This window comes from Parasteatoda tepidariorum, chromosome 5 (assembly GCF_982258835.1).
Source record: "Parasteatoda tepidariorum strain Cologne lab strain chromosome 5, Ptep-v5.0, whole genome shotgun sequence".
Classification (NCBI taxonomy): domain Eukaryota; kingdom Metazoa; phylum Arthropoda; class Arachnida; order Araneae; family Theridiidae; genus Parasteatoda; species Parasteatoda tepidariorum.
Genome location: NC_141759.1, coordinates 15314013 through 15327585, shown reverse-complemented (window position 1 = coordinate 15327585; position 13573 = coordinate 15314013). Strand labels below are relative to the sequence as shown.

The 13573-nt window shown below is 31.0% G+C and overlaps 1 protein-coding gene across 1 annotated transcript in view; it reads right to left on the bottom strand.

Annotated features, from left to right (window-relative positions):
- Nucleotides 1-2668: 2668 nt before the first annotated feature.
- The window catches only part of LOC107447160 (uncharacterized), a 59660-nt gene continuing 48755 nt past the window's right edge, over nt 2669-13573 (bottom strand). The window contains exons 5-7 of the mRNA XM_087163456.1: nt 10083-10351; nt 7517-7798; nt 2669-4733 (exon numbers count right to left, since the gene is read on the bottom strand). Coding sequence (XP_087019582.1) covers nt 3726-4733; nt 7517-7798; nt 10083-10351 — 1559 coding nt within the window. The 3' untranslated portion in view covers nt 2669-3725. The remainder of the gene's footprint in view (nt 4734-7516; nt 7799-10082; nt 10352-13573) is intronic.

Genomic DNA, 13573 nt, shown 5'->3' with positions numbered 1-13573 from the left:
AGTAATAAATATTCCGAGTGGAAAACAGCAATGGAAAACGAACTTCTTTCGATGGAGAAGCATAAGGTTTTCGAATTAATTGAGAGGCCTAAGAAGGATAAAATAATAAAAAGTAAATGGGTGTATACAATTAAAAATGACAATAATAACAAAATTTACAAAGCGCGACTGGTTGCAGCTGGGTTTAATCAAATTAAAAATGTTGATTATTCTGAATCATATTCACCTGTGGTAAATATTGAATCATTCAGGTTATTAATTGCTTTATCAGCAAAATTGGATTTATTTGTTAAATTTTTTGACATTAAAACTGCATATTTATATGGTGATATTGATGAAACTGTATATATGGAAATACCTCCAGGTTTTGAAGATAAATATGGTAAAAATAAAGTGTGTAAATTAAATAAAAGTATTTATGGTCTACCTCAATCTGGTAGAAATTGGCATATAAAGTTAAAAAATGAACTTAAAAAGATTGGTCTCACTCAACTTGCATCTGACAATTGCGTATTTACTAAAATTAATGATAATGACTTTTTCGCAATTTGTGTTTTCGTAGATGATTTGGCAATATTTTCTAATAATTCAAAATTATACAAGGAAATTATTTCAAAACTTAATCAAACATTTGAATTAAAAGAAACAACTAATGATTCAAAATTTTTAGGCATTGAGATTTCACAAAAAGGAAACGGAATTGGTTTATCTCAAACTGATTACATTGAAACTTTAATGAAAAAATATGGTTTGGAAAATTGCAAGAAAACAAATATTCCCATAATTAAAGGTGAAGATAGATGTTTTAATCCTACTGATGATTTAGTAGATCAGACTGATTATCAGGAAATCGTCGGTGAACTTTTATATTTAGCAAATAGAACCCGACCAGATATTGCTTTTGTAACTAGTTATTTATCACAATTTAATAAACGTCCTGAAAAAAGGCATTATGTTTTGGTCAAGAGAGTTTTGAAATATTTGAACGGTTCAAAAGATAGAGTCCTGTTTTATAGTAAAGAATTTGGTTTTTTAAGCTGTAGTGCGGATGCAAGTTGGGGCAATGCAGAAGGAGGAAAATCTTTTTCAGGTTGTGTAATTATGATAGGTAATTCTCTTATAACATGGAAAAGTAGAAAACAAAGATGTGTAGGACTTTCAACATGTGAAGCTGAATTATTTGCTGCAGCTGACAAAGCTCGAGAACTTACTTGGATAATAAATATGTTAAATGAATTGAACTGTAAAAAATTTATTGATGCTCCTGTTACTATGTTTTCTGGTAGCCAAGCAGCTATTGACTGGTTGAATAATGGTAAATCTTCTAATAAAACCAGGCATGTAAATCTTAAATTTCATTTTGTAAGAGATATGATTGAAGATAAAATTTTAAAAACTGTTTATAAGAATACTAATGATAATATTTCTGATTTTTTAACTAAAGCTGTAACTTTTGAGAAGTTAATTTTTTCTTTGGAAAAAATAAGTTTACTTTGAAATTTATGTTAAGAGAATTAATATTTTTTATGTGTATATTGTTATATGTGTTAAAAAGTAAAATCCTTCTCGCAGGGGGAGATTGTTGTCATTCCCTGGGAAGGATAGCTACGAAGTCTTTTTCTTTTTATACCGCCAGATGGCGTTCTTTTTAAATTTGTATGTGTTTGTTTGCTTTTTGTTAATAAAATTTTACTTTCTGTCTGAATCTCGATCCACGGACTACAATAATTATTTTATAATTTTATTGCAAATTTCACTTCAAAAATCATTTTGCAGTCGGAGAGGAGTGAATGAGCAATAAATGGGAAAAAAGGTGAAAAATTTGGATGTTGTTTTATTGCAATAGGTTATGGTTAATCCTTGATAACTATAAGGATAAACCTGATCATGTCGCTTTATATGTTATTGTCACGTTATTGAATATGTTGAGTGTTACAAGAAAACATATTTTCTGAAAAAATAGTTGGATGATAATAAGCATCTTGCTACCACTTAATCCGTTTTACGTAATCACGTGATATCGCGTGATACGGCAACGTGCGTGGTCAACTGTATTTTGCAACAGTTTGTATCATACTAACATAAACTTTCTTCTTCTTTATTGCTTACTTTATCTGGGCTTAATATAATTCTTACTGGCTATGGTGGTGGTCAGTGAGCGAGTGGATGACCATTTCGCCTGCATAGGGTCCGAGGGTGAACGGTATCGGTCCTCGTTAATCTATTTTTAAGGGCTCGACTTCATAGGCAGGATGTCGGGCTAACAAAGAAGGGGAGCCACCCCAGGTGTAGAGGATCAAAATTGTGACTCCAAGTCTTAGGATCATCCTCGGAGGTATTTCCTAGACCGTCGCCAATAGCCCATGGTGTATAAAGTATTACTGCTACTAAGATATGAAATACTTTTGGAACAATAATATATTTGCTTATTTAGTTTATGTCGAAATATCGACTCAAAATATTTAGAATGGAAAGCTATAAAATAATGATGTGATATTCTTTGGAATTCTTACTGAAAGCTAAAACGAGACGCTATTCGGTGCAGTTCCTATTTAAATAGGTATAAATTTTTTTTGCAGTATTTTGTGGTTCATGAGTATATATCAATATAGACTTTCGAATCTATTATTCGGAAATGACAGAATATACTTAAAAAACAACGAACCAATTTCTTCTTTAAAAGAACTTTATTATAAACAACTAAAAAATACTACAAATAAATAAATACCCGCATATAATCAATTGTACAAAACTCAATCTAGTATCTAGGAATAAAACCATCTACAAAACCCCTAAATACCTCCACCAGATATCAGAGTAAAAATAATAGCCATCATCAATCCTCTGCTACAGATTTAAAAAACAAAAATAAACAATTGCGCAAAATGACATTTAAAATAAGTAAAATGAAGTGTTAAATAACTTTTATATTCTTACTGGCGGAGGATTAATTTCTAAGCAATTATGCCTTATTATTGATATTTCTTCTTTAATTCTTGTATAATGCAAAAGAAAAAAAATAGACTCAATATGAAAACTTGTGCGTGATATCTATTACGATAAAATAAATACCTAAATGAAAATGGCTCAAATGGAAGAATTAAGATCGAATTTCGATTAGATATATAATGAATGAATAGGCTTGATAGATGACAGTTAAATTATATTGCACCGATGGTTAAACTGAAATACTCTTTAATAAAACTACGTAACGTTTTTTTTTCTTCTGTACTTAAGATGGAACTATATAATTCTGTATTAACAAAATGTGTTAGATTCACATATGAAAACCAATACAAATGGTCCATCAACTACCGATTTGTTTGGAGGAACGAAAAGCTTCTTGTGAATTCTCTGATATTTCACGTCCTTATGCCTTTTCTATACTCAAGACTTGTGCATTTTGAGCTTAAAGAAGTCATTTGTTGCCAAAAATATCTCCAAGATTACCAAGTTGGCGATATCTCCATCGACAACGAGAGCGTCCTTTGTTTTTAAGGCTGTTATTAAATGATGTTAAATATCCCAATGTCGCCAAGTAGAATGTCATTATTTCGAAAAATTTGTTCGTGGTAAACAAAAAATAATTACAGATTTCCTTATTTTCGGCAGTGAATGTACTACAAACATATACCTTCATCTAAGGGACATTTTTTATGTTGTACATAGTCATTTATCAATCCAAGGTAAAGTGACATGTTGTTGAATTCTTAGCATACTCTGTACTACCAGTATTGATTTTTTGCAACAGAGTTGGTTCTAGTAGCAATATTTTTGCGAGCGGTTTGCTTCGATTTCGAGGTTCTTCTTTTACCCCACTTTTTCTCTGGGGATATTGATGGATCCATGGATCTGTTTTCTTTTCGTGTGGATGGCCTTTGCCTCCAAACTCTGTTCCTTGTCGTTGAAGACTGGAATCGGCTTTCTCTTGGCCTGGATCCAGAAGCTTTGATGACGATTCCTCTGGCACCTATAACCGACGGTGACATACTATAGTCGGGTTCTTTAACTGTTTCTTGTTCCCAAACTCCTTTGACGTCACTTGGAACAATAGATGTTTCGGGCAAGTTCACCCAATCTCCCAAGCTTGTTGCAGTGGTTGATCCCAGAAAAGAACTTTTGGTTTCAATTGGTGTCGTATGAATTTCGGGATTGCTGATATCTACCAGAGCCTGTCTCTTATGATTTTGTGAAGTTCCAACAGGTATGGAATTTAAAGAATTATCCCTCTCGCTATCGAAATAAGTTCCAGCATTCTGTTCCAGTGATCCAGTTGTTCCCTGTTCCCAAACTCCATCCACTCCGGATGGAACAATGGAAGTTTCAGGATGGTTTAACCATCCATGAGAACTTGCTGTTGTTGATTGGCTGTTTCTCCAGCTGGGTGTTGTTGTGGTTTGGTCTGTTGAAGGTTTCCAAGTACCAGCTGTAGGCATGGATGGACTAGCTTTCATTCTTGTCCCGAATGGAGCATTACTCTGCACCAGGCCATTATGTTTGCGGGGTGGCTCACTTTGGTCTTTAGCTGGTTTGCCATCTATACCATACCAAATAGGCTTAGGTGTTGGATTTGAAGCACCTGCGGAAAATGAAGAGCTACCATAGTTTTTAGATGTACTCCAGGAAAATGTTACTTCTTTTTGCTGAACATCTGTTTGACTCCACGATTTTGCGGCGTTACCCGAATATGATTTTCCACCTCTTTTGCTTGGAATGTCCATACTGACAGCATTCTGAAATCAACCACAGAAAATGTTATTTGATTTGCTAGCCCAAAGATAATTTGATAATTATTACAGTTGAACTTCGCTATAGTGCACCGTCTTACATCCGCAATAATTCCATTATTCGCGATGGCTCACTATATTAAAAATTCTTTCAAAAAATTATTTTTTAATCATATTGCTGTAGTATCACTGGAAATAACGGTTGCGATAGTGCATAGTTTGTTTTAAAAATTAATAATTGACTATGAGTTTCTGAACCAAGTGAATAGAGCAGAAAAGCCATTGTGCCAATGAAATTTAACCAATATAACTAATGTCAGTAGAGTTTAACTACAAAGAAGTTCCTGTATAATGATTTTCTCTCTATATAATGGAAGTTTTTAAACAGAGTATTAAATTACATTAAAAAGTATTATCCATATACCTAGTCCTAGTGTTTTGATTTTTCTGGGCACCTGGGCGGCGAAGTGGCCCTATACATTCGTCGTGGAATTTTAGCTGAATATTTGGTTCGTAGTATAATATTTGGTTAAACATTAAAGTAAGCAGGCAGTGCGTTTCCATATATCTAAGAGGTTTTACAAGTTTGTCACAGTCAGGAAATAATTTAAAAAGTGCTGACAATAATTTTATAAGATTATCGTAAATTTTATAGCTTTTAATTTCACATCCATTTTATGAATTCGGTTGGTCAGTTGTAATACAAATAATTTATTTATTCGCAAATATTTTTGATCGATGGTAAATAGTTAAAAGATTTTGATTCCTTGATATTTTAATATTAGTTTATAAATTTTTCTGGAAAGTGGCAACACCGTTTTATCTCTATTACAAATTTTTCAGATGTTTATCTTCACAATCTTCGTTCTTGTTGGAAATTTTTAAACGTTTTTCATTTAAATTTCGATCATTTTCGAAGAAAATTGCGATTGAGAGTTTGAATTTTTTCAGCAACCAAATCATTCTTAGGTGTGCCGTTTTCTGGATATACATTATTTATTGCAGCGAAATTACTCATTTTAAAAACTTTCTTTATAATAAGAATTACTTCATTTTTAATTAAAAGTCATAAATTTATTTAACACTTTGATGGTCAGGGAAATGAGCAGTTTCCGTTTCATTAATTCGCGCAGTGTTACGAGCAAATAGTAGTCGAAAGCGGCAGCTGTTTTTCACCGCTGTTCTACCGAAAATGTCACCCTTCTCTGACGATGCCAACTGCTCCGCTCTCTGGAATTGTTATAATAAAGTGGTAGCAAATTTCTTTGCAGAAGGACAGTTACGCCTACTTTTAAGTAGAGTAACCAGTAGACTTTTGTTGGAACGTTGCATTTTATATGATACTTATAATTTTTGTTATTTAGTGGTGAAAAAATTACTTAAAAGAAAAAATACTAAACTGAAAGTAACTTGACTTTCGCCATCACTAGAAAATACTATTTTACAAAGCGGAGCAAGTTGGCATCTCTGGATGCAGTAGATGCTCGCCTCACTCGTTTTAAAAATTTCTTAAAGTATTCGTAGTTCATAAATAACAGTTTTTACGTACTTTTCGTTTTTAACATAGTCAATGCAGAATAATAATGGCGAACGAGCTCAGCTCGTCAGCGCGCATTGGGGAAAAATTTCACTACGCGAGTAGTGCTCGTTGCGGTCGAAATCTTGCTCCCGAGCGGAACTCGTTTGTGCGCCTTACGAGCCCGATTCGATTGCGAGCTGAACTCGTTCATAACCGTCAAAGGGTTAAACTCCTCTCACGGTCGAAAAGTTTACAGTCTGTCAACTACTATGCTTTTTGAAAAAAAATTTCTGGAGTGGTAGGCATTAAAAGCACAACCTTTCAGAAATTTTGTCAATTTTTCCAAGATTTTAAAAACTTTACCACCAAAGAGCTAGAGCAAAGTGGCCTTGCATATGAACTTTTAAATTATTAACATGTAGATAAATTATTAACATGTGACAAATACATAAATTTTTAAATAAGATAAATTTCTTTCAGAATTTTAAAGGAAATTCGGTGAAAATGCATAACTGGTTCATTTTTTAAATGGTCTGCCTAGATTACTTATAAAAATCCGTGTCGAGGTTTTCTGATGTAGGAGGTGATGGTTAGAGTATAAAAATTTGTAATTCACGAGCGATTAAATTTCGAAGTGGTTAGATCAAGCTATTGGTCGAAAATGACATTACGATGTGTGCGAAAGAAGATGATATGCATCGGCTGGTGTTAAGTTGACTTTATGTACAGATTACGCTTCCACGCGTGATCGGGTTAATGTTTACTTAATAACAGTATTAAATTTTACTTCCATGACTTAAACTCTAATAGAAATTATCCAAAATTGTGTGAATTGTAAATAGTATTTTTATTTTGAATTCTGAAGAGAAATATTTATTTAGTCATATGCATTATACATTATAACATTTGTAACTGTTACTATTTTTTTAAAATCAGCGAATTTTTAAAATTCAGTAAATTACAATATTGTTTTCGATCGAACAGACATTTCTTTTATTTAAATGAATTTTGTTTTAAATATTAGGCTAAAAAACACATTTGAAAATTAGTTTTGCTATATATCTTGAGAATGTAATAAAATTAATAATAAATTATTAACTAAAAATAAAGAAAATCAAAAATTAACTCATTTAAGGGCAAAATTTTCAGTAATTCAAATCGCGTCAACGCAACCAATCTCCCATCCCACAAGTAGTCACGTCATTTTCAACCAATAGCGTGATCCGGCCACCATAAAATTTAATCGCTTGTTGTAATTCCGACAACTTACTGGTTTTCCTGGTGGTCCTTGGTTGTTCCAACTTTTACCGGGACGTTTCCCGTCAAGATCTTGGGCAGACCAGGGTAGCATCTTTTCTGTTGTTGTCGTGGGTTTATCAGTGACTGATGCAGTATCTTTGTAAATATCTTTGTTTAGTTCGTAAAGGGACTGAGTTTCGGAACAGTTGACATTGAACCACCAGTCGCAAACAAGGTATTTCTGGTTGAATATTGTTCCGAGTGGGCATAAAAAGGAATCTTTTCTGTTTCCTGGTTGGCAAATATGAAATACCTGTTCGAAAAAGAAATGAACCATCATTAAATTAAATATGATTTTAGAAAATAAAATGAACTATCATTAACTCTAGAAAGACTGAAACTTAGTATATACCTATATTACCCAAAAGCAGTCAAAATGACGGCATTGCGAAAGAATAATGTGTAAAGAAATTTGTTTAATTAATTTTTAATATTTTTTATATTATTTACTATTATATAACAAGATATTAGCAAATATTAACAATAAAAAAAAATTACTGCACTTGGAGAAAAAAAGTAATTTATGCATTATTATTTGTACATTTTCTGCATATGAAAAAACAGTTGAAAAGCAGTCAGAATGACTTCCTTGGACAATCTAGTGTTAAATTAAATAGGTTTATAGAAAATGAATTGAACCATCATTAAATTAGATATTTTTTTAGAATATGAAATGAACCATCATTAAATTAGATAGGTGTTTAGAAAATAAAATGAGAAGTCATTAAATTAAATAGGTTTATTGAGTATGAAATGAACCATAATTAAATTAGATAGGTTTTTAAAAAGCGAAACGGACCATCATTAAATTAGACATGTTTTCAGAAAATGAATAGAACCATTATTAAATTCGGTATGATTTTAGAATCCGAAATGAACCATCCATCATGAAATTAGATATGTTTTTAGAAAATTAAATGAACCCTCATTAAATTAGATAAGTTTTTTTTCCTGAGATTATTTGTTATTATGCAGTAAACGCAAAATAGTTAAAGGAACAGCAGGGTGATGGATCTATGTTTATTTGAGTAGAATTAAAAGAACTTTTTTTCCCACCAATACTTAATACTATTTGAAACATTATGTTAAAAGCTAGATAGAGAAATGTCCCTGCTCTAAAGTCCCCCTGAAGGTCTTATAAAAGTTCCCTCGACCCCACCCTGCTACCACAGATACGAGTATTTCGCTCAATACTCAAATGTTTCAGGGTAAGTATAGCAGGTGCCAAATATAATAAAATAGGTACAAAGTATTATCGTGATATAATTGGTAATTATACTGCTTGACAATTGCTAAAGGAACAGCTGATTTATGCAAAGTAGCGTCCCTGACAGCCGACCATTAATACTAAAATCAAGTATACATAGATGGCGTGGTAGAGCAGTATCCGTTATTTGTATTAAATGTAGTGCACACAATCTCTTCATTTGTTCGAAATATCATAGTGTTGGGTATTTGACCAAAATTGCACCATAGGCTGTTGAACTGATTTCCGTAGAATTCGGTGAGGTGTTGCTATAATTAAGTGCAAAATGTTAACAAGATATAATTTGAGATCTTACGATCGTGGAAGAGCAGTTAGACGGCTTGAAGAATTTTTTTTTATTCACCCCATATGAAGAAAAGGTATTAAGCTAGTAATACAATGAAATCATAGAAATTTTTTTTAAATTGATGCTTTTATATAGTTTTTTAAATGAATAAACTAAACATATTATTGCAAGAAAAAATACTTCAATTATTAGTAAACGGTATAGCAAAACTGTTAATCTCTTTTCGTTAAATGGGTTCTTTTTTCCTTAGATTGTTTTCTTTGTTGCTAATTCTTAGATACACGAAATCTATTAACATTTGTAACGTCGTTTGCATTAGTAACGTCATTTACATTAGTAACGTAATTGGGAAATCTGATTTGCAATGATCAGTACGAAAACAATACTCTGATATCCTTTTACGACACTTGTAGATAAGACTTGCACATTAAAGACCAAAATTTTAAGATATTATACAATTCAAATATGTCTTCTGTTTGGGAATCATTTTTCAGTCTGAGAAATTCATAGAAAATTCTGTCGTAGTTCTAGCGAAACAGCAAGAACATTTAAAAGAGATAAACTAAATGGATTTGGAACTTAATTTAACACCTTGTCAGAGAGTTCTGGAAAGAATGCTTTGAATTAATTTTCTGAAAATACAAAAGAGTCTGCGATAGAAATCAAGAGTTATCTGCAACTGCAATCAAAAACTGCTAACGTCATTCCCATCTCTGTCTTAGAACTACTATATTAAGCAAGATAAAAGCTAATTTTATTCGAAAAAAAGTAAGTTGTGGTGTAGTGATTAGGAAATTAGGAAAAGTAAAAGCTTTACACGAGTTTTAAAAAAAAATCATGAATATAAAAGATTTCACACGTAAATAAGAATGTTTTAACTATAATTAAGTAGGGCAGACGCAAAAATAAGTATTACTACCATCTTGCTGGAGGTTCAAGACAGCAAGTCAGTACATAATCATGTCAAAAACGACTACTACAAACCTGACAACCAGCGTCAACATCTCCATAATAACCTTGAGATGGCATCTGGCTGCAGTCGAAGTCTGTGTCTGGAATTGTTTGAAAATTTGGGAAATCCATGCCAGGAACACCCCTCAAAAGTACTTCGAGATCACCTGGAGAGCCGTCGTCACTTCCATCTGGATAGGCACTACCTTTGTTGTTACCTTGAGGCTGCTGGTTACTCCATCCCATATCCGAGCCTCCTTTGGTGTCTTGGTTAGACCAATTGTCAGCATTCCAATTACCTCCTACATACGAGAACTAGTGATTAAAATTTAACTGCCGGCACACTACTGTATTGTGATGGCGATAGTACTCTTTTTTATTACGTGATAAAGAGCAATTGTCTTTATTCCTATTACTTTCTACAAGAAATTAATATTTAACTCCCTATAAATTAATACATTTGCAGTATTGTAATGGCGATAGTACTCTTATTTATTACGTGATAAAGAGCAATTGTCTTTATTCCTATTACTTTCTACAAGAAATTAATATTTAACTCCCTATAAATTAATACATTTGCAGTATTGTAATGGCGATAGTACTCTTTTTTATTACGTGATAAAGAGCAATTGTCTTTATTCCTATTACTTTCTACAAGAAATTAATATTTAACTCCCTATAAATTAATACATTTGCAGTATTGTAATGGCGATAGTACTCTTATTTATTACGTGATAAAGAGCAATTGTCTTTATTCCTATTACTTTCTACAAGAAATTAATATTTAACTCCCTATAAATTAATACATTTGCAGTATTGTAATGGCGATAGTACTCTTATTTATTACGTGATAAAGAGCAATTGTCTTTATTCCTATTACTTTCTACAAGAAATTAATATTTAACTCCCTATAAATTAATACATTTGCAGTATTGTAATGGCGATAGTACTCTTATTTATTACGTGATAAAGAGCAATTGTCTTTATTCCTATTACTTTCTACAAGAAATTAATATTTAACTCCCTATAAATTAATACATTTGCAGTATTGTAATGGCGATAGTACTCTTATTTATTACGTGATAAAGAGCAATTGTCTTTATTCCTATTACTTTCTACAAGAAATTAAAATTTAACTCCCTATAAATTAATACATTTGCAGTATTGTAATGGCGATAGTACTCTTATTTATTACGTGATAAAGAGCAATTGTCTTTATTCCTATTACTTTCTACAAGAAATTAATATTTAACTCCCTATAAATTAATACATTTGCAGTATTGTAATGGCGATAGTACTCTTTTTTATTACGTGATAAAGAGCAATTGTCTTTATTCCTATTACTTTCTACAAGAAATTAATATTTAACTCCCTATAAATTAATACATTTGCAGTATTGTAATGGCGATAGTACTCTTATTTATTACGTGATAAAGAGCAATTGTCTTTATTCCTATTACTTTCTACAAGAAATTAATATTTAACTCCCTATAAATTAATACATTTGCAGTATTGTAATGGCGATAGTACTCTTATTTATTACGTGATAAAGAGCAATTGTCTTTATTCCTATTACTTTCTACAAGAAATTAATATTTAACTCCCTATAAATTAATACATTTGCAGTATTGTAATGGCGATAGTACTCTTTTTTATTACGTGATAAAGAGCAATTGTCTTTATTCCTATTACTTTCTACAAGAAATTAATATTTAACTCCCTATAAATTAATACATTTGCAGTATTGTAATGGCGATAGTACTCTTATTTATTACGTGATAAAGAGCAATTGTCTTTATTCCTATTACTTTCTACAAGAAATTAATATTTAACTCCCTATAAATTAATACATTTGCAGTATTGTAATGGCGATAGTACTCTTATTTATTACGTGATAAAGAGCAATTGTCTTTATTCCTATTACTTTCTACAAGAAATTAATATTTAACTCCCTATAAATTAATACATTTGCAGTATTGTAATGGCGATAGTACTCTTATTTATTACGTGATAAAGAGCAATTGTCTTTATTCCTATTACTTTCTACAAGAAATTAATATTTAACTCCCTATAAATTAATACATTTGCAGTATTGTAATGGCGATAGTACTCTTATTTATTACGTGATAAAGAGCAATTGTCTTTATTCCTATTACTTTCTACAAGAAATTAATATTTAACTCCCTATAAATTAATACATTTGCAGTATTGTAATGGCGATAGTACTCTTTTTTATTACGTGATAAAGAGCAATTGTCTTTATTCCTATTACTTTCTACAAGAAATTAATATTTAACTCCCTATAAATTAATACATTTGCAGTATTGTAATGGCGATAGTACTCTTTTTTATTACGTGATAAAGAGCAATTGTCTTTATTCCTATTACTTTCTACAAGAAATTAATATTTAACTCCCTATAAATTAATACATTTGCAGTATTGTAATGGCGATAGTACTCTTATTTATTACGTGATAAAGAGCAATTGTCTTTATTCCTATTACTTTCTACAAGAAATTAAAATTTAACTCCCTATAAATTAATACATTTGCAGTATTGTAATGGCGATAGTACTCTTATTTATTACGTGATAAAGAGCAATTGTCTTTATTCCTATTACTTTCTACAAGAAATTAATATTTAACTCCCTATAAATTAATACATTTGCAGTATTGTAATGGCGATAGTACTCTTTTTTATTACGTGATAAAGAGCAATTGTCTTTATTCCTATTACTTTCTACAAGAAATTAATATTTAACTCCCTATAAATTAATACATTTGCAGTATTGTAATGGCGATAGTACTCTTATTTATTACGTGATAAAGAGCAATTGTCTTTATTCCTATTACTTTCTACAAGAAATTAATATTTAACTCCCTATAAATTAATACATTTGCAGTATTGTAATGGCGATAGTACTCTTATTTATTACGTGATAAAGAGCAATTGTCTTTATTCCTATTACTTTCTACAAGAAATTAATATTTAACTCCCTATAAATTAATACATTTGCAGTATTGTAATGGCGATAGTACTCTTATTTATTACGTGATAAAGAGCAATTGTCTTTATTCCTATTACTTTCTACAAGAAATTAATATTTAACTCCCTATAAATTAATACATTTGCAGTATTGTAATGGCGATAGTACTCTTTTTTATTACGTGATAAAGAGCAATTGTCTTTATTCCTATTACTTTCTACAAGAAATTAATATTTAACTCCCTATAAATTAATACATTTGCAGTATTGTAATGGCGATAGTACTCTTATTTATTACGTGATAAAGAGCAATTGTCTTTATTCCTATTACTTTCTACAAGAAATTAATATTTAACTCCCTATAAATTAATACATTTGCAGTATTGTAATGGCGATAGTACTCTTATTTATTACGTGATAAAGAGCAATTGTCTTTATTCCTATTACTTTCTACAAGAAATTAATATTTAACTCCCTATAAATTAATACATTTGCAGTATTGTAATGGCGATAGTACTCTTTTTTATTACGTGATAAAG